Source organism: Pygoscelis adeliae, unplaced genomic scaffold (assembly GCF_000699105.1).
Source record: "Pygoscelis adeliae isolate BGI_AS28 unplaced genomic scaffold, ASM69910v1 Scaffold106, whole genome shotgun sequence".
In the NCBI taxonomy this organism is placed as follows: domain Eukaryota; kingdom Metazoa; phylum Chordata; class Aves; order Sphenisciformes; family Spheniscidae; genus Pygoscelis; species Pygoscelis adeliae.
Window position 1 is genome coordinate 269,180 of NW_008824939.1, and position 22,148 is coordinate 291,327.

At 38.9% G+C, this 22,148-nt stretch overlaps 1 protein-coding gene across 1 annotated transcript in view; it reads right to left on the reverse strand.

Annotated features, from left to right (window-relative positions):
• Window positions 1-21,797, reverse strand: part of PLA2R1 (phospholipase A2 receptor 1, 180kDa) — a 41,602-nt gene extending 19,805 nt beyond the window's left edge. Inside the window, exons 1-15 of the mRNA XM_009325378.1 lie at window positions 21,419-21,797; window positions 19,004-19,171; window positions 17,703-17,876; window positions 16,512-16,625; window positions 15,700-15,843; window positions 14,501-14,689; window positions 12,836-12,993; window positions 11,328-11,435; window positions 6,159-6,271; window positions 3,929-4,098; window positions 2,649-2,851; window positions 2,209-2,354; window positions 1,629-1,713; window positions 524-656; window positions 19-54 (exon numbers count right to left, since the gene is read on the reverse strand). Coding sequence (XP_009323653.1) covers window positions 19-54; window positions 524-656; window positions 1,629-1,713; window positions 2,209-2,354; window positions 2,649-2,851; window positions 3,929-4,098; window positions 6,159-6,271; window positions 11,328-11,435; window positions 12,836-12,993; window positions 14,501-14,689; window positions 15,700-15,843; window positions 16,512-16,625; window positions 17,703-17,876; window positions 19,004-19,171; window positions 21,419-21,764 — 2,287 coding nt within the window. The 5' untranslated portion in view covers window positions 21,765-21,797. The remainder of the gene's footprint in view (window positions 1-18; window positions 55-523; window positions 657-1,628; window positions 1,714-2,208; window positions 2,355-2,648; window positions 2,852-3,928; window positions 4,099-6,158; window positions 6,272-11,327; window positions 11,436-12,835; window positions 12,994-14,500; window positions 14,690-15,699; window positions 15,844-16,511; window positions 16,626-17,702; window positions 17,877-19,003; window positions 19,172-21,418) is intronic.
• Between the last annotated feature and the right edge of the window lie 351 nt (window positions 21,798-22,148).

Below are 22,148 nucleotides of genomic sequence, written 5' to 3' on the forward strand. Positions count from 1 at the left end.
AAGAAAGTGTTTTCATACCAGCTATGTACCAATCTGGATTCTTTGGTTTAACACCTGCAAAAACACATAAATAAATTAAAACATTGCTGATCAAGAATGCAAAGAGATATTTCACTGAAATTGCCTTCTCCACATGGTAAGGATTTAATCAAAATCATGAAGAATATTGCTATTCTCGTTCAGGGACAAAAAAAAGGAGTTAAACATGGAATAAAATAAAATAATTGCCACACTTACTAAACAACATTTTTAGTAACCTTTATAAGTAAGAACTTTGATTAACTCCTGCTAACTACTTGCTAATCATTGCTATCCATTTTTAAACTGACCGCACATATTAGACCTGTTAACTGGCCAACAAACCCTAATGGCCACATATAGCTTTGCCATGATTTCATGCAGAAGACCAATGAGGAGAACTCTAGATGTGGCTAAAAAGCAGGCTTTTAGTAGTTTTTTCCTTGTCTCTCCTGAATTGCAAGTAATGGGTATAATAGACAATGTATGTTAATTAACATTTCACCTTTTGGTATTTTGCATATCCATTCACGCTTTTCATTGCAGTGTGCTGGAAAGACCGTTCTATTTACTTTGAACACACCGCAGTTTCTTGAGTCATCTTCAATATACTTGCTCTCCAAAAATGAAGATACAACCTGAAAACAGCACATTAATTATCTTTCACCGACAATCCAAGATGAAGCATTTCAAAACCTCATTACGGAGAAAAAGGACGGATTTGGAGATGTATGGTAAGAACATCATAAGCAACAACTAGAGGAGCACCTAGATTATGGTAGTGAAATCTGAAAAATAGGGTCCATAATTATGTTCTCTCAATGTCCTGTTCAACTTTCCCATCTTATATCAGACTCCTTTTTCATAAAAATAATTGAATAGCTATGAAACCTAACAATTTTTTGACATGATTAGCAGTAATTGCCCACATCTAACAGCCTTTGCTTTAGTTCAACACGTTACATGATTGAACTTTGCACTCGCATTCTGGAATGACTTAAGTAACGATGGCGGAGCTGGCACTGTTCTTCAAGGCTGAAAACCAATTACAGTTTAAAAACTGACCCTTCTTCAGTTGTTCAATGTTTAAATCCCAGGTGCTAACCACTAGTGTGGCACCAACGTCTTCAAGGATGCAAAATCAAAAGTGGCACTAAAAAAGGAAAGACTTAGCTCCGAATGCAGGCATGAACCTAACAGTCATAGAACAAATAGAGCATGTAAGCACAGCTCTAAGGCTTTCCAGCGTGTGTTCATGTGTATATATGTAAATATGCATACACACACACACGCGCACGCGCGCGTACGTTCACTCTGCATATGCCTGGTCCTGGGGTAAACGCAACGTGCTTTGCAGGAAAGCACACATCTGCAAAACTTTATAATCCTACCAAATTCCTTTCGCAGTTGCACAGCCCTTCTGCACACGCTGCTATTTTAATAGTAGTGTATTATTAATCCTATTGGAACAATTACTTTAAGTGAAGTATGGGGACCTGAAAACCAAACGGTTTTCCTGGCCAATGGTTGCTCACAAGGCTTATTTTTGTGAACTTATGCTCAGATAAGACTTGAAAGGTTACTGAAATATACAGTATACAGATAGTTACAGGTGTTCTGTCAGACCACTGCCATGTCCCTCCAGAAAGCGTGTTTCTTTTATTAAATCCAATCCAGAACTGTCTTTCTTCCGTCCTACGATGGAAACAAAGAAAATAACATTTCTTACGCACTTTTTCCTTAGCTATTTCAGAAATTATTTTTTAAATAGTGCAAATACCCATATTCATTTCTTCTTGAATTCAATGTATCATTCTGTAATACATTTCTTAACTTTTTAGTATCCTTGAAGTAAACTCTGGTTTTCCTACTAAAATGTTAAATTATATTTTTAAAGATGAAAACATTTAAAATAGGATTAAAATTGTCGAACCCCTATTTCAATGGGGAATGTTAACTCACAAGAGTATCACCTTGACATTAACAGTTGCTCGACATCTACTACAAAGATCATCTTCAAAAAGAATCACATTACAGTGTTGCTAATACACTTCTTTTCACCCATTTCTAAGTCCACGTTAGAGACTTCTTCAGCCACTAGTAAAGAGCATGGAAGAACCTAAATTGTAGATTATTTTTACATATTCGTATGATTAAGATAAATCTTGTTGGTGTTAAAAATATATTTACCTATCAAAAATTGTATATAATAAATTGTTCAAAAATGTCTCTTCATAGATATGGCTAAAACTAGCAAGATGTGCTCCAAAATCTTGGCATAACGCTTCTGCTTCATCCCATGTTCTTCTCATCAGAACTTTTTCATTGTGAAATATCTGCAATAAAATAAACACTGTCATAAATGTAGTTGATTTTGGAGAGCAGTTGTTTCAGAAACCCATAAAAAGCAAATATTATTCGCAGTTTTTCCTACAGTAAAGCCATGTATATTCCAAGTATAGCTCTGATTCTTAGGACTTTCACTCACTTTAAAATGCAGTGAAGGATGGTAACAATTAATTTTTGTTTGTTGAGTGAAAGAAATAGTGCTTTATCAAAAATATTTTAGGAACAGTGTATCCCTAAGCTGATGTAGAATCAGAAAAAACCAAAGCAAGTTTGTCACGTACCTTGTAGCAGCTGAGCAGATTAGCTTCTGACTCCCATCCAAAATAGCAGGAACTCAGATGTTTTTGAAAAGTAAGTTCAGGTTCCTCATAAGAATTGATTTTTTGCTTGCACAATGACATTGCTTTGAAGTTCTTACAGCTTTTCACCTCCCAATAACCAATGGGGTGCTGCCCTCGCATAGCCACACATCCTCCAGAATGACCTAGACATGGGAGTAAGTGTTGAGTATCTGAATAAAGCATTTCAATTTTGTGAATTTTTGGCGAAGTGACTGTTTCATTGGCATCAGGTTCTGGATAAAACCTCGATGAACTTACTAAAGGAGCAATTCTCTGGTTAGCGAACAGTTTATAAGCCTGTCTCGGCTGACTTGAGCTTGTAAAATGAACCATGATGAAGGGTTCGGGTTCCTCTCACAACATGCAGGAGATGAAATGCAATTTAAAATAGTACTTTTGCAAACTGCAGTAGTAAAGTAATAAATGTAAAGAGTCCAAAACTGAGAAGCAATTAGTGGAGCGTCTTTATTATTATGTCTCTATTCTCAGGTATTGCTAACAGGTTTACGTTTCAAAGGTTGAACAACTATTTCATTTTTTTCGTTTTTTGTTTTCTTGGAGTGTTTTCCTTTGGATTACTGTAAAACAAACAAAATCAAACAAGCAAACCAAGTATCAGCAAACTAAAAGGGAAGAAGAAGAAACTTCCACGCAGTGCTCTCATGAACAGAAATGTATCTAAGGCAATCTCTGCCCTCTGTTTTTTCATATAAAATGCAAATTACAAACTGTGACTGTTACTAAATAAAATCCATGACTCCTCTGGGACCTTTTGCTGGGAGTCTCAGGAAGCCCTGATGGCCTCCTTGAAAAGGCCATAAAGAAATGTGTGAAAAACATCTCACAGAAAAAGAAAAATTTCAGGGATTGGCTGTGTCTGCAAGGAGAGCGTGGCTGGTAATTTCCCCCCCGCCGCACCGGAGGGCGGGAAGAGCGACGTCCAGCAGCCTGCCACAACCGGGGAGCCACGATAACAGCACCTGGGTGGGAAGCGGGGAAGGAAGCTCCGGCTTCTCCACAACTGCCAACTCATCTAACGCAGTCCATGGTAGGAAGTTACAGCGTCGACAGAAAAAGTAAGCTTATCTCTCTGCTCTCTTGACCAGGCAGGGAGGAAAGGACCGGGACTCTTCAGCCACTGCGAAGCCACTGCTGGCAGGGGGAAGAGAGCGCACTGCCCCCCCCCGAGCCACTTCTTTTTTTATCGGCATGTTACTCACGTGGCTGGTACTTGTTCCAGTTTGTGTAGCTCACGGAGCGATTCTTTCCCGCTGTACTTAGCCAAAAGTATTCTCCTGTGTTGTTAAGGTCTTGCAATCCTATCCAAAAATAAGTTCTCTCAGATTTTACCATGCTACCGATCATGCTGCTGATAAAAGCTTGTTCAAACCTTAATAAAATAAACAAGACAAAACGTTGATTAGAATAAAGTAAGTCAATTGGTTTGTCAGTGAATAGCTCTCATGAAATGATTTAAATTATGCGAGAAGAGAAAAATATATGAGGTACTTAATTTTCTTTATAGAATGCTGTGGGGAACATCAGGCACAAGTCTGTGGCATAAACCGCAATTTTTCCCTATTTTTTTTTCAGCATTTGGGCACATAGAAGGAACAGCAGATTAAGATCTTATAAGCTCAATGCTCAAACTGCAAGATGTAAAGACAGAATTAACGATGCACAAATAAAAACAAGAAACGCCTTGCACGAAGGAGAAAAGATAGCGGGGTCTGAAAAAGCTACAGAAGAAAGAAAAGAAAAAGCTCTGCACAGAAGTAACCTATTGGAACCGGGACACAAACTAGCGCTAAGAAACCGGAGCTGAAGGACTCAAAGCACTGGCTGATCTCACTACAGAAGGAATCACTTTTCCCTTCTTATATTTATTCATTCAAGTTATGTGAGAGATTTACACCTTTTTGCAAGTAATAATTGTTGCATATAGTAACCCATTTATCACTTAAATGTAATTTATTCAGATATAATTGGTATAGGATTATACAAAAATGCTTCAGTTTATGAGCACATTTAATCAGCTTCCTATGAAAATATATACAGCAAAGTAAATTCCCAGTTTGATAAAGACTTACACAACTTCTTGGTTTCACACACTGTGAAAAGAACGGCTAAATACCATAAGGATGACACTAATGTAAAAAACTTAATGTATCTGTAACACTGAGAGTGACTGAGAACTGTTATTTAATTTTCATTTCCTCTGCATGTCTCTTCTTATATCAATTCTCCTTCCTCTACAACCTACTTTTTAATGAATATTTTTAGGATCAATACACTGAAAAGTTTTTGCATTTTTTACACCAGCACAACAAACCTCAGCAGTTTTTAAAAAAAATAGCTAAACTAACAACTAGCTTCCTTTGCCACTCCAACACTGGAACTAACATAATAAACAGTCATGGCTACCCAGCAAAAATCAGATAAAAAGAAATAAGCAGAAAAAGACAGAAGACGCGCTTCCAGTGCTGTGCAGCGTGCCCTCAGCTCCCTGTGATGTTTGAGCTGCAAATGCTCAGCTGCGAGAATTTGTCCTTTATTCTCCCCGTAAGGATTACTGCCGTACTGCAGTGCAGCGCTGTGTGCATTGTGCACAATCCTGAAAGCATCTGGCAGGCCAAATTCCCATCGACGTAAATCCTTACGTGGGGTAGCCTGTGCTGTCCTAAAATTTCTAGCTGTCAGTCACCTGATTGCTGGTGGTTACAGTACTTCCCCTGTCCTAAAGGGAGGGGAGATTTCCTCCTTAAGTTTTTTTTTTCACAGTAAATACGTGGCGGTTAAAGTATGTATGTAATATAACTATCAGTATGTCATAAACTTCAATGGGAATCCAACATATAGGGTAAATCACAAAGAGATCAGAGAAAACCCAAGCGTCTGGACATCTGCAGAGGAGAAGGCCTTTGCTGAAGCTGGAATACAGGTAAATAGGAACAAAGCAAGGGAAGACAGACCTCAAATGCTTTCAAACATTTACTCCCTCCACCTATTTGCTGAGAACTCACGTAAAATGCATACATACATAGAATCATTTATAAAACATAAATTGATTTGGATTAAAATTTGAAATATTTTTATTATAAAAATTAAATCTATTTTCATTTTTCAGTATAGTTTCCAAATACACTAATAAAATTTCTTAAAGATGTTACATACTTCTGTAGAAAGCATTTTGTTTAGATTCCTGCACGCTCACATGTGTGCACATTGCTATAAGTGTTTATTAGCCTAACAATTGCTTTTTACTAAATTTATTTTCAATTAAAAAACAAAGCAAAGCAGACCTTTGATTTTAGCCAATGTTAGTAATTATGCTCGCCTCTCACACAAATATCATTTCATAACGGTAATATCTTTTGCCATGCAACGCTTTCTAAAGTTAGAATAGCTCTTGTTAGAGGTATCTTCACACTGTCTAATAGGATTAACTACCTGTTTGTTACTGATACAAGTGCAGATGGGCAGAAATAACCACTGGAAGCATGTTCAAAACTTCGAGGGGTACTGTCGATTTTGTAACAATATCCACCATGTCTTTCCCATCCCTTAAAAGAAATGAACATTATTTTATAGATTATTAATTATTATATAGTTGTTAAAAACTTGATCCCCTTTTGTACTTTCTGCCTGATCATCACTGACGTCCCTACAGCCCTTTTCCTTTCTACTGTGGTTCAAGAGTGGCTACCCTCAAGGTCACTGAAAACTTGAGTAAATTTAACAAAAGTTTAAAGTTTAAATCCTTAAATTGTGCAAAAACTGGCTTCACACACACACACACAAAATAACATGTTTAATGGGTACGACAAAAATGTGGGCAACAGTTAAGGCACTCTCCCTGCATACTACTTTTGTTTCAATTTTATACTTTGAATATTGTTTTACTGACTGAGTTTTGGGGAAGTATGCCAGGCCCCTCAGACAGCCATCCCTTTGGCATGAAGCGTGTAGTAGCCCTTGTTGGTTTCCACCTGTGGTAACTCATTGCTGATATCTAATACCTGAAGTACAGGGTAAACACTGCCATGTCAGATTCAGTTAAGTTGTTATAAAAAAGGATTACAGCTGCCCTTTGTTTTCAACTGTAAACAGAAATATTTATTCCAGAAACTGCTGGCCTTTCATACAGCAATGCACTCTAGTTATTTACCTTTTCTCCGCTCCCTTTCTCATTTTCAAATAGAACTTCCAAATTAAAAAAAAACATTAAATTAACAAACATCCTACTGTAATAATGCAGAATTAAAATGACACATTTTCATGGTTTATCAGATGTACCAGAACACTGAGTCAGTGGCCAGCCTGCCTCATTTCTTCTTATTATTAATCTTTTATTTCTTGTTATTCATCTCCAGGTGTCCAGAAGATGCTACCAGGACTGGTGTGAATTCTGCCTGTGTGAGTTCACGCGGTGTACCTGCCTGGTCATCCTGCTTGAGTGTTTTAAATAATCAAGAGAATAAAGAGATAATAAACCATCTCTGTCTAAACCTGAAGCCACACACAGACAGGAGAACCAGCCGATCTTGTTTTGCCTCTTCCGTGAGGGAGGTGCTGCTTGCAGGGGAGCTCACAAAGCAGCACGACAGGGAGCAAGCACAGCACCCAGGCGGGCACCAGCAAACACCGCTTGATGGTGACTTTAATAGCAAAAGGGGAAAAACGGGGAAAAAAGGGGAAACGGATAAGCTCTTTTTCTGCTATCCATCCTCAGGTGCAATAAAATGCACAAGAAGATGCTGCAGACCTATTCAGGACAGCAATCAAATATTATGCGCCTCCCTCAGCCCTGCTGAATCTGGGGAGGCAAACTTCAGCTTCTAGTTAGGAGCGTGTTTGCTGTCAGGGTAGCTGACAGCTCTGCTGCCTTTTACTATCATCCCCCTTCAGTTCTTGCAAGATGTCTGGGCACAGCCCTTCATATGGCACAAAAGCACAGAAGCAAAACGAGCTGTAATACCAATTTCCGTGGTTTCACCTGAGAACAACACGTATGCATTGCTCAGATGCTGGCTTTGCAAACAAAAATAAACTGGGCTGAGGCTCTTCCCTGTCTCCGTACCGATGAGCTGGGACTTCCTCATGGGAAAAACGCGTTGGCAGGTGCCGAGGGCTCTGCACCACCCAGGGACCCAGCGGGCTCTCGGCAGTCCCGCGGGCGACACAGCAATGCCGCTTTCACCTTGATCTGCACTTACAACTCGGGGGAGCGGGGGCTGGAAGAGGGCTAAGTATTGACCAAAAAAACCCTCTACAGGGACACAGGTAAGAAACAGCAAATGTCTAGTTTCCTTCAACTGGAATTCTTGAGTGTAAATTCTCTCATTTATATGCACTGGTTTGAATGACGCAAACACAATCATCCTAACCTCTCGGAAATTTTAATGTGGAGCAAATGGCACTGCATAACCTTCCTCTTAAAGCTTTCTTGGTGCCTAAAGACTGGAGTAAAGTAATTTGACGCTAATCTTTACCTTAAAAAACAATAACAAAATTGTGGAGTAACTGGAGGCTGGTAAGCTTGCATTGAGGGCAAGCAGAGATTGAGAAATTCCAAACTTAAAAGGCTGAGCGGTCAATAAAATGGCAGATGGCATTCTGTACAGATTGATGCACATGGGGACCTCCCCTGCACCCCTCAATCATTTCATGTATGAAGTGAGGGACAGCTATCTCACTCCCACTGTGCAGGAATGAGATTTGGGGGTTATGATGGTTAAGTTCCATGAAACATCAGCTTAGTCAAAAAGTCAAATTGAACCTGAAGAACTGTGAGGAGAGAAGGAACAGAGGTGGTTACTCTGTCCTTTTAAATTCACTTTTTGCCATTTTTTGGAGTTCTGACCCCCAATCTCAGAAAAGGATATTAGAAAAGAAGGGCATCAAGGGTGATGAAATGTATGGAGTGGCTTCCACATAAGCAGTAACTGAGCAGGTTGGGACTCTTCAGCCTGGAAAAAGGAGATACTTTAGGGAGGGTATGACACAGATCTACAAAATGGTGAGTGCCAGGAAGGTGAGCGACTACTTCAGTACAAGATCTTGGGGATGGCAAACAAAGCTAAGCTAGCATGAGGAAGGTTCAACATGGAAAGAAGGTGGCATTTTTTCATTCAAAGGGTGGTAGATTTATAGATCTCCTCGCTAAGTAATGTTGTGAATGCAAAGAGTTCGCATGAGTTCAAGGGGAAGCGGACAAGCACTTGGAGGGGATACCCGATGCGGGCTGTTAGATACACAAATCTTAAAAGGCTCAGGAAATCCCCTGAGTGGTTGGGGGTCAAGGGAGAACCGGGGGAAGCATTTTCTGTATTTGCCCTGTCCTGCTCTTCCCCAAACATCACTTGCAGCCACCTGTGGGAAGCAGAACACGAGGCCGAATGGACCCCTATTCTGAGCAGCTGCCCTTCTGCTCTTTACGAGGTTTTGTAGCCTTAATAGCAATTGTGTTCTTAAAAGTACAATTCTCTCCTGTTACAACAGCCATAAAGACAAATGCTCAATTTAGTACTATACTGTTAGCTTTTGATGCACTAATTAAAGTGTAGAGGACCGGAGAAAGTCACCAGTACGAATACAGTCACTTCTGCACACAGAAACCTCCAACTCGATTATCAAGCAGCTGACAGCTCCACAACCTGTTTCAAAAGCTGGTTGAAAAAAAATGTTTAAAACTCTTATTTCAGTGATGGGGAAAACTGCCCAGAGAATCTGACCTTTGGAAAAAAATATTTATTCTCGGTAATAGCCTGCTGACTAGGAAAAAAGAATAGTTGACCTGCTAAGGGAAGAAAGCGCTTAGCACTTTTTATGTCTTAGGATGACAGACATATAGGAAAAAAAGAGCTCAGGTTTCTGGTAACTTGATAGGGACATAGTGCAAAAACTGCGATCAGCAGAACCACAGAAAATGTTAAAGGCTAGTTCATCTGATGCACAAGTCGTAAAATCAACATGAGATGAAAGCTCAGTAATAACACATAAGACTATAAAGCTTTAGAAAAGCAAACAACTGTGCCCGAGGCCAAAGCTCCCTGAGAATCTGCTTGCGATCCAACATGAATGACAGTACGAGGCTAATGAAGCAAAAGATCAAATGTGAGGAACGCCAATAGATATCCTGTACGTTTAAGGTAAGTCAGCAACAGGAAAATGGGGGAAGAAAAGGTAAATCTGGATGAAATAAAGACTTAGCCCTGGAAAATTAGGCCAATAACTAGCAACAACATATACATTGAATGTTAAAAGAAAGTGAGTTGTCAAGACAAAATGTCTGAAATAAAATGTAGCTTTGAGTAAGCTTAGCACTGACTTCTTTTGATTAAATGAATGTAACTTTTTTTCACATTAGAAAGAAAAGGATCTATCGAAACCAAGGGACTATAACAGGGTTCAGCATATGTTTTTACAGGGTGTGAAACATCAACAAGCAGAAATTTATCCCGAGTAGGAAGTTTGCCAGAGCAGACCACACTACCTATGACCAGTGACCCAATCTCTTGAGTCTCGATCCTGTGAGGTACCAGAAGTAGAAGTGCTGTCAAGCTCCTGACTACAACTGGAAGTCTTGATGCTCTGCACATTTTTCACATGGTCAGGACCGTGACAAACCTTTCTTACACTAATAACACACAGAATTCATGAGTGATGAAATACATTGGTCCAAATGAAACAAATGCAGTTACCCTAAACTTCTGGAAATGTTAAGCTGGAACCAAGCAGTAACTTCTGCCTCCATAATGGTATGACCAGAACACTGGATCTGACCGCTGTACGTCTGGGGAAAGATTGCATCTGACTCCAAACAGTTCAGCTTCAGCCTTCCTATAATTCAACTGAACTGGTTGTGTTTCTTGACTTCTCAAGAAAAAGGACAGGAAATTAAAAAAGGAAGACAATGAGCTAAAGAGTAAAGCAAGTTAGAGAAGAGATATTTTTTTGATAGAAAAAGAGGTTCACAAAACTCCTCCGGAGTTTTGAATAAAACACAAAGTCTACAAGTTTGCTCTTTTCACACTGTGAAAAGGAACCAATGGCAAATAAAATCATACTTTACCATGTTACCTTTTACTACCAGAATGCAGAGCCTAAAAGCCTGAAAACCTGTTGCAATGCCCTATTTAGATAGCTGTACTCCTTCCCATTTGTGTTTGAAAGCAAAAGGAATGCTAATGTACGAGTAGAAGAGTTCACTCTCCGTGTCAATGAAACTGATTGTTTTTCACCCTGACATTCCATTTCAATGTATGAAAACCATGTGTGGGATGAGGCATCATATAACAGCCATTATTTGCACAGATGGCGGACAAAAGGGTTTTCACTTTTGATCTAGAAAGAAATAGGAACTTGGGTCACAACCACTGACAATGCAACAAGCCATGAAAGGCATCTTGGGAAAGCTTTTAATCTTACATTAAAATTTAGTTTACATACTTTTAAGGCAAACAATGAGATTTTTCCTAGCAAAACATGCACGTTTAATATCAAAAACTAAAAGTATCTATCTATTTCCATTCCTATGTTCCATACCTACATTTAGAGGTTTCCTATATAATTCTATGTAAGGCTGTAAAACAAACAAAAAACCACAAAACCCCTTACCTCTGGACAACTTGATTCTAGCTCAGGAGAGACATTATTAAATTCCCCTGCTTTTTTGCAAATGTAGAAAGATCTGTCTTCACATTTTTTAACCTTCCAATGTCCCTCCTAAGGGATAAAAAGAAGTATATTCTGTACATACTCATATTCTCATGCATTTCTATACCTACGTTAGATTACACTCCCTCCTCCTGTGTTAACTTTTCAGTTAAAACAAGTAATCTTTCTCACTCTATTCATTTACTTAGCCTTAGATGGACCATTTATTTCTACCAACGCTGTCAGCAGGACTTTTCAAATCAATCATACAAAAGGGTTTGTCTCTTTGAATCACGCTCTGGGATGTAATGCATCTTAATTACCTAACACTATGGCCATGCCAGAGCACTTACTTTTCAGAACAGATAGGAACTTTCCTCCTATCTATTATAGTTCTTTGTAAGATTAATCTTCATATTTGAACAGTCCTTACTCAAGGTATTACAAAGTTTGTATGATATAATTTTCAGACATCTATACATACTGGACACGTACCAAAAATAATGCTTGAAGAATTTTATCTTGAATGTCCTTTTTCTTTGTATTTTACATTTTCATTTGTTTGTTTACACTTGCAAACTGAGTAAAATATGGTTTTGTGCATCTAAAACCCACAATTTTACCAAAGTCCTATTTTCTGCTTCCAATGGGAACCCACTTTTCCAGGTCACTGTAATTGTCTTGGCTTTCCCATGAGTTAAAGATTGCAACCTGGACCCACTACTGGAGAGACAACAGAAACTCTTTTTGATACAGTTTTCACACTTACACAAAATATACTTTACAAAAAAAAAATTGTTTATAGTGCTACTTACGTCAGTCACATATTAGTGAATTTAAGTACTGTTAATTGTAAAAGTAAAGTAAAACTGACAGTGCCATGAATACCGATAAGACAGGACATAATGTTATTTGAACATTACTCCCAGCTTTACAACACCTGACTGATTTGGGGTCAATCTTACTGCTGTCAACTTCTATAATTTTATGTAGATCTAGTCTACTATCTGTTTTTGAAAGATGCTACATAAATTTATAAATATTGACAGCAAGATAAAATAGGCACAGCTGACAGTTTTTCAAAACATGAATTTGAAGCTTTCAAGTCCAGAACTGATGCATCATAAATTATGATATACACTACTTGGATTTTAAATTACTTTGTCTTTATCAAAATACCTACTCATATTTGTTCTCTTCCATTTGGCAAGCTTTAGGTATGTAACATTTTTTATTGAACTATTAATCATATAAAATCTATGATTAATTTTCTGTGCATCAGTGCTGCAGAATGTATTGCTTTCTAAAGGCTACATTGCATTTATCACAACATGAATATATTATGAATCAAAAACCAAAGTCATACTACAGGTCATGGTTTAAAAAAGTACGCACAGTGAGAAAATAAATTATTATGAGCTAATGTTAGTCTATCTGCCTAATTCTTTCAAAAAGAAAAGGAAACTTACAGATCCTTGTGCTGAAACACAGAGTTGTCCTGTTCTTTGAAAGGTGTTAGGTTCTTGGCTGTGCCAGTTAGAGAATTTTACTGGGGTGCTATCTGACCACTCAAAAACAAGGGGGGCGTTATTACTGTATAACCCAATCCATGTTTCATTTACATTTTCTGTAAAAGAATAAGTCAGTTCAGATTTTAATGGTGAAGAAATAATGCCTGTTGTTCCTGTAACATCAACACCACCATTAAAACTTAGTCATGGGGTTTTCATAAGAATTACCTTCTTTAAGGAAAAAAAAGACAGCTGTATAAACTTTAGGAAACCTTACTGAGGAGATAATGTTCTACTGCCCTTGAAGACTAAATTGTTTCAAAAATAGATCAACACACATGATAATATGCTTTGAAATCCTGAAAAACACAAATCAAGAGCATATGCACTTTTTTGAAGTGCGTGGGGCAGAAAGCCTGACATGGAAGGGAAGGATTTTTTCTTGTAACCTTCCATGGCACACTCAGCTTTAGGTTTCTCTGAGCGATGTTTCTAAGTTCCAGTGACAGCACAGTTGTAGCCACAGTGGCTGGCAAACATAGGAAAGACAAGGCTTGCGGTTTGATGTAATGTCTTACTTGACTCGCTACTACAGCCAGAAAAATTAGACAGGCTTTCAGGCGTGTAAGCCCTTCTCCTGAAGAGAAGACTGAAGCAGGTCTGAAATAGAAGCAGCAGACTTTGAAGCTGAATACAAGCTGAGAACAACTACATCTATCCATTACAGCATCTCTGGAAATAACGGTATTTGGTACCTATGGAGGGTGTTAGTAGAGGTGAGGAAGATGATACGATGGTTTATCTCCTAAGAGAAAGACAGACAGGACAGCAAAGAGGATTGGTGGCAGGAGGGATGATAATGGGAGATGATGTCTAGTAAATCCAGCGTAACACACCATCCTGCAACCACAGCTGATGGGACAGAGCTGATAAAACACGTCACTGTGCCCCAGCTCTGGGAAGCTTAAACTCATGGCCAAATTGTGCAGCTCTGCCAGCACACCGATGTCAGCTGGAGGCACAAAACATTCACTTTTCTTTGCTGCTGTTATGACAACAAAAGTCTTGGCATTGCTGCACCAAAGAGCTTTTGTTCATTAAGTTCCTTGTATAATTATGCTACCTCTTAGGACAACGTGGACTAGCAGAACTCCTTTGATACACCCTGCTGCCATCAAAGGGGACTCTGCCAACATACTAGCAGCAGCTGCAGGAACTTTGCAGTGTGGACAAGGCCAGCTTGAAAGCAAAAGATACTCTGAGTTGTTGTGGCTTCTAAGCACAATTCTTGCATAAGGATGATCACTGAGTATTTTGCAAGAGTTTGCAAGGAACTAGCCAAGAGCAGGAAAGGACAAAAGCCATGTTTACTGTGGCCTCACTGTGTTTACTTTGTTGATTCATTTCTTCATTTGAAGTATGGTTATTGGAGAAGGTGATGCTATACATTTTTAAGACCCCTAGGAGCAACATGCATCATGCTTTCTTTTTTTGTAAACGTCATTTGGGTGTGCCACATAGTACAGTGCTTAAGTGGCTAACAATGTTAAAGGGCTGCACAAAAGAGCATCACAAAACACTTCAGGAAACACTACACACTTTAAACTAACTCCCAAAACTCACCACTTTCAAGCAAGTTAAGGAGCAGCTCTGCATCTGCCATAGAGGATATACTAATGAGCCCGCTATTGTCACTTTGGCATGAGATAAAAGCATCGTTCCAGCTCTTCTCCTCTTTATGAAGTCTGTAGCAGTTGCGATTGTGTGGGTACCAGCCGGCATCACAACGAGTGGGATAATACTTCCACGTATCTTTTAATTAAGCAAAGTTCGTGTATATTAGATAGAATTGCCAAGGTTATGCTATGTTCATAACACATTCAGATCTATTTTTTTATCTTCAAATGCTGAAAACAGTCTCGTCCAAGATGACTTAAGGAGGCCAAAACACATGCTCTATGGAACATCACCTACCAAGCAAACTGAAATTTCTCCCACTTTATTTTATGATTCAACCATTTGGGCTGCTGGACTAGTGCAAACACACTAATAGATCTGTTACTCAGTTTGAAACATGCTGATCTCCCCTATTACCTCTGAACCTGATTCAAAGCCAGCTAGAGCCTTTTCAGATGCATTACCTACAAAAAGTTTGGGTAAGTCCTTTCTCATTATCTGAAACAAGTAAGGAAACTTTCTTCTAAGTTATCACGACGAAGTTGAACCTATGTAAGTTGTTCTTATCAAAACAAAAATTAATGTTCTAATAAACTCAATTCTGTGTTTAACTTTCCCACAGAATGGGAGTGTGAGGCATTCTATGTACTATATATCCTATACTCATTATATAAACACTTCAAAAAAATGTATGTACAATGCTTTTTTTGTATATCAAAAGTACAGCATGCCATAAAAACCACTGCACATTTTGAGCTGCATTTATATAACTTTCTTCTCTGTGGGCCACTGGTTAATTCCATTCGAAGCTGAAAACCTATTTTTAAACTCAAAAGTGTGGCTCTATTGTAATATAAAGAGAACGAGCATTCTGTAAGCCTCTGATCATGTAAGGAACCAGTTAAACGCTATGTATATTAAAATTATTTGTTAGTTTTAAGACGCTCAACATGTTTTCCAGGACTGCACTGAAACAGAAGGAAGTGTTATTACATCAGTTAAAGTAAACTGTATTAAACTTAAACTAGCAAACCCATACATTTACTCCAGCTAAGACTCTCTTCTGCTAACTTTTTATTCAGGTGGTTTACTCTTGTTCTCCTTCTACACCCACAAATAGGATACAGTAGCATTGAAAGACTTACCCAATGTTTCACGCTCTGTCTTATTTAAATATTTTTTGCATACAAAAGGCAATCCAGATTCACATAAATAACTTTGCCAGCCGTACTTCAATTTTGAATTAATCACTGCACAGTGATTTTCTCTAAAACGGTTATCAGAGACATCTGCAAACACATTTTTGAGAAGCACAAAATTACAAAAAATCAGTTCTTACTTGTAAAGTGGTGGTGTAAGGCTCTCTGCATCTTACTGAATGAATGTATAAACATCCGTGCACACCCAAACTTCTAGTAGTATTACACCAATACTATGGACAGCTGAACATTGACCATGATTTATACACGTGTGGCAATCCCTCCTTGGCTGCTGCTATCAGATAAGAGGCTGAAATAAGCTCTAGTGTCTATGTTACATCTGCTGCTGGACAGACCTCAAAATGTAGCAAATCAAGTCACAAAGCTCATGTTAATGTGCTAATGTTAATTACAGCATGTAAATGTAAACAAATTGAAACTGCTTTCCTCCATGAAACCAGCTAACGCATAGCTCTTAAATATGCAACTGGTATCTTAAAAACACCTTTAAAAGCGAACGACGAAAGGGCTAGATCATTAATGCTTTGAAAAGATCCGTCTCAATTGATGCTACATCCCTAGAAGGGGCTTTTAGTTCATGAATACGAGTAAATATTTCTACAAAAAAAAGAGGTACACTCGTTCGCTTGATTCACTTTCCAAACGCAGCTGTAGGAACAGCAGTCTTGTATCAAGCTGCAGTTACAGAGAGCATATAATTACACTGCTATAACATATCCAAGAGGAACATCAAGTACTTGCTCTCCAGTTCACAAACGCTAGCGGTGCTCCATCTGACCACTGCCAGCCAGCATCTTCCTCCAGGTGATTCAGGCCCGTCCACAGCATCATGTCTGTGGCGTTTAACTGCCCTGGAACAGCAAAAATAAACGGAGTAATACTTCATGCTTTCCCCATGTTTTAAAATATCTACAGGTATAGATCTGCTGTCCTGACTTGTTACAACAGGAATAAAACAGAACTTCACATCAGTCTCTAGAAAGTTCAGGCTGTTTTTTCTGTCCTTAGAAAAAGTCTATTACTTTGTTAATTAACACAGAGATGAAAAGGAATAACCTCAGAAGTCCGCATTCTTCAAAAGCTACTCATCCTGCAAACCCTTCCTGCAGAAGTTGTTGCTGACCTTAGAAGTTAAATCTAGAACAAGCAGCTACATAAACGCTAGCCTGTTTCAGCTTTCCGTAAACCAAACAACTTTGAGTCCCTTTACAGCCTGCAGGCATATCAAAAAGCTAGTGAAATCATTTTAAAAACTTCCTGTTAACTTATATCCTGCAATTGAAAATCAGCAATTATGAGAAACAATGGGCAAGAAACCTGAGGCAGCCTTTCGCATCACAGCTCTACCACCTGTTCCTCCGCTTGGTCCTCTCCACACACGCTAAAATACCCACGAAAGCAAAAGGCTTATCAGAGAAGGAATACCATCCATTTACGAAAACAGAGTTGGCATTTTTTCCATACAGGACATTTACTTCAAGCCTGCAGAAATGTTCTCATCATTCACATTTGGTGACGTCCAGCTTGCAAAGAAAACTTAACAGGAGAAAGGGACACCAGGGTACATTGCAGAGAAGGTGCAATTATACAAATATTTGTATAATTCTCCAAAGAAAACAAACACACTCCATAACCACAGCTGCAAGAATGAATGGGAGTCTCTGTGGGGAGGGAGAATTAAGACAATTACACCCTCACATAACACATACCACCACTTCTGCACTCGGGTTATTAAGGTGGTAACTTACCTTCACCCTTGCTTTTGCAAACAGCTCTACTGAGGTGTGTTATGTGACGAAGCCTCGCAAGCAGCAATGGGAGAGACATCACACAGCGTATTAAGCTCCAAAGCTCGCCCCTTTTTCATGGGTAAAGAGGAGATCTAACTACAGGTTTCCTACAAGGTCCCCAGAGAAATGTCTACTCACTGCTTAAGTTACTTATGTAGTTCTGCTCTTCGGGGTCGGTGACACTCAGCAGGTCTCCTCCTTGCAGCTGACAGGCGGCCCGTGCCTCACGCCAGGTCAGCACAGATGCAAGGTTGAACTGGTAGCAAAGGTGCGTGTCGGGGTTCTTCTTCCAAAAAACATCGCAGCCGCTCTCTGCTCAAAAACAGACTCGTCACCAACAGGCCAAGACTACAAACTAATCAGAAATATAACACCTTGAACAATTCAATTAATTTACGACAGTAGCATCCCAATGGAAGCACGATTATGAACTCCTTCCATGTTTCCATATGTTAAAGAACATATGGAAATAGGGCACTAACGGAACAAAATGTTGCTCCGTATTTCATACGGTTGATAAAATACTCAGGAGCTGATCTGCAGCTGGTGGTGATTTTCACAGCTCTCATGAAGCCAACAGAGCTATGTTTTAATTTACACCAGCTGATCATTTGTTCCTAAAGCTGAATGTTGAAATATTCAAACTATGAACACCTCACCCAACTTGTGGAGGAGCAGTCACTGGATGTCCAGATAGATACAGATAGAATCTTGTACTCAAGAGAATAAACTTCTATAATTACAAAGTATAAGCAAGGCTGAAAATACCTTCTATTATAATAGTTGCCCAGAAATCCCCATTACAAAGACACATTCACAGCTGTTTTTAAGATGCTTTGGAACAGAGATCTGAAACGTAGCTTGAGCAGGGAGGGTTTCTCCAAACCACTTCTGCTGATAGAAGATACTATTTTGCTTATTTATGCAAGAAGCTGGAATAGTCATGAAGATTATACACCCAAAATCTTTCCAATAACAAGTATTTTTAAAGCTATTGCTTCTAAGTGTTCTAGGCCCAAGACACGTCCAAGTAGTGCACAGAAGAAAAGGAATGTGCAAGATGTAATGCAGCCAAAAGCAGAATGTCACTTTGCAAGAGCAACCCTTACTTTACATGCTTCGGAGAAGCTCCCTATGTATCACTGGGACAGAGGAGAGAGAGGTTTAGCTGCAGGGTAAGGTCAATGGGCTGCACAGAGTAACATCCTGTTGCTCACCCCCTGTAGTTTTGCTTTTGGGATGAGGACTCGGGTGTCCAAAGGCCAAACGTGATAAATTATGATAAAATTTGCTGAAGTCTTCTTTTGCGTTTTTTTAAGAGACATTCCCCTCTAACAGAAGGGAAGTAATTCAAAACAGAGTGCATCCTAGAATTACTAATGAAGAGCAAAGATATTCTTGGTGGGGGGGTGGGAGAGAGAAGACGAGCACCATCTTACCAGCATTTGGGCACAACCCCCATTTTTCATCTTGTTCATAATGAGTTGTTGTGGCACACCAGTCAAATTCCTTTCCATCTCTGGTACACTCATAATACCACTTGTTGTTATATTTAAATGGAAAAATGCATGGGAAACCAAAAGAATTTCCCAGCAAGGTGTACGTTTCTGGAATAAACAAAATGCAGAGATTAAAAGAATGCAGACTACAGAAATTTCTTCACCGCCATATTTCATTATTCCCATTTTTAGCAGCAATGATAAAAATAAAATGTCTAAAGTTATTTTCCAATTTTAATTTATAAGTGATAACACAGCATTACAAGTTTGAGCAGCATGACTTCAGTGAACAGAATCTGGAAATAATAGTTTATGAAATTTCTCCATGAAACAAGGCACATTCTCATAACTTACTACAACTGAAAAAAAAACCAACCCAAAACCTGAACAATTAACATATAAAATCTGCACTTACATTCAGAACTACATAAAACAATAGTTAGCAGAATCAGTACACGCTCAGATGCAAACTCTACTTTTTTTTTTTTTGTTAGTCTATGACAGACAAGCGATTTAGCATTATTTCCCCTGCTCCTCCCACTCTTTAGAAAGTGGATTTCTAATGTTTTTTCCATTCTCTTTGTCATTCTATGGGAAAGGAAATGTGAAAGACAAAGGAATATTAAATAAACTTTTAAAAATAAGTTTTTATACCATGAGGAATAATAATCTAGCTAAAGAACTGATGTTACATACATCTGTTGTCACAATCAATTAATGCCTTATAAAATATTTAAAATATTTTCCTATTGTACTTTAAGTATCAAAATATTGAGAGAATCCAGTGCAACTGAAAGCTATAAAAGCTTTACCTCAGTGAGTGTCTCCTTAACCTCAGAGCTTTTACAAAAGGTCAAAGAACCACAATCACACTTAGAATGAAATTGTTTGTCAAAGATCCCATGTTGATAGCCTAAAGATCAAAGTCCTTCAACTACAGAATCAGTACATACTGCCAGGTTCCTAGAGGTTTCCAGAGTTAATGGCTGGCTGCGCACATATAAAAAAGCAGTTTACACATTGTAAATCCCCTTTAAAGCCTTCTGATATGAACAGATGATACAAAGAACATGGGTTAAAAAAAAAAAAAAAAAATCAGGATTGCTTCTCCGCCTGCCCGCTACCATGCTGCTAGCTACAGAGGTGCAAGGGATTATCTCAGTCCTGGCAAGAAACCAAATTCAACAGCTATAGACCTCTCACCACAGTTATATACATTTTTTCTTTGAAGGTAGAGGTGCCGCCCCAACCTGGTGGACTAACAGGCTGGCTTGCATTTGCATGTGCATAAGCTAAGGTAGAAGGAGGAAAACAGAAATTGGAGGTGAAAGAGATTTTGCCAACGCAATTAATTACTTTGGTCCTGAAACTAGGCTAGAAGCGTCTGCCTAAGGCTGATCTTCTTCTCCCAGATGTTGCAGTACTAGAGCTAAACCAGGTCTACTTTCATCTTGCTATGTGTACATAGCAAACGTGTAAGACTTTTGGTGGGTTTAAGTATTTTCTGTCTGGTCTTAAGTATAAACTCTGCTAGGTTTTAAAGAAGAGGTTGGACGCTGTAGTGCCTTCCCAGTTATCACAGCTCCTAAAGGAACAACTTTGGAGTTAGCAGAGGCCAAGCCCAGCTACACCTACAGAGGAAACCACTAAGACCAGATCTGCAACACAAACACCCAGTTCAAATGGGGAGAATCAACAGCTCTAGTCTGAGACACGCTGTGCAAACATTAGGTCTTTCGTTCTACAGAAATACCAAGGAAGGGGTCAAGGTACAGTCTGCCTGTTGCTGTTTGTAGTCAGTGGGTTTATCTTTGTCCTTATACCTGGAAAACTGTTCAGGTCTGCAGACCTGGATCTTGACATACATTCCTACGCCTTCACTAGCTGTAGAGCAGGATTAATCAAAAGCCTGATCTCTGCTCCAAAGTTTGACACGTTCAGAGTCCAGGTGCTGAACGTTGCAAACATTCGGTTCATGCACGCTGCAATCACAGACTGATTTTCAGTGATGGGAATTCCAAATCCTTCATTATCTCTCTTTGGGTTTATCTGATAATGAAAGCTGCAGGACAGGCAACAGCAAATCCTTAGTTCCCCTTTTTATTTTATAGAGGATTTGAAATGAGCATTTCCTGGTTTGCAAGGATACTGGTGCTTTTTTGGGTCCATATAACAGACAAGGAAAAAAATCAATTGCGTGGTATGCTCACCTCAACCATTGCATATAAAAAAAACAAACTTTGAGTCCCAAACCACAATAGAGGCTGGAAGGGATAATTAGCACCTGACCTTGCTTCAAAAGAACTTTTGAAAACTTTTCCCATCTACATTTCTATGACAAAATTTTATTTTTACCTTGAAATGGGTGTTCACAAAGGTCTTCATCATAGGACATGTACTGTTTCCACTGACAAGTAGATTTTTTTTTGGCCACAATATGTTTGCTGTTTTCAACGGCTAATCTGTACTCTGATACACCAACTAACGCTTTTCCATCACAATTCCACCATAACGAGTATTGAGTTGAATCACATTCAAGCATGCTTAACGGCTGTTCTGGTCTACTGATGTTCAGTCCTAGACAGGTACTTGTGCCTATGTTGAAAAGGCGGCGATTGGATACCCATTTCCATAACATGTCTTTTGAGAGTTGACCGCAGTCTTCCAGAACAAGGCCAACTGTGTCCACTTTAATGCACATGTTGGAGTCTTCACTTTGGATAATAAATATCCCTTTATCTGTAGAGGGGGGGAAAAAAAGCTTCAGTATGTAGAATACTGCAATTGATCAAATAGTATCGAAAGACAAATGTTTTAGTTGGAGCTATTTAGGAAGAAAACTGAAAATATCCATCAGAATAACTGGCACTTCAAAAAATAAGAGTACTGGTCTAGATTTACTGCCAGCTGAGTTTTTAACATGTGGACCACTTGCAAGATCATAAAAATAAGGCTAAGTAATAATTCTCAAGTTGGATAGCCAAAAAAAAAATGGGATGCCCAAAAACATCAGTCATGTTCAAAGAAAAAACCAACACTGGTCACCAAGAAATACCCAGTAATGGAGTACAGGTTTAAGTGTTAC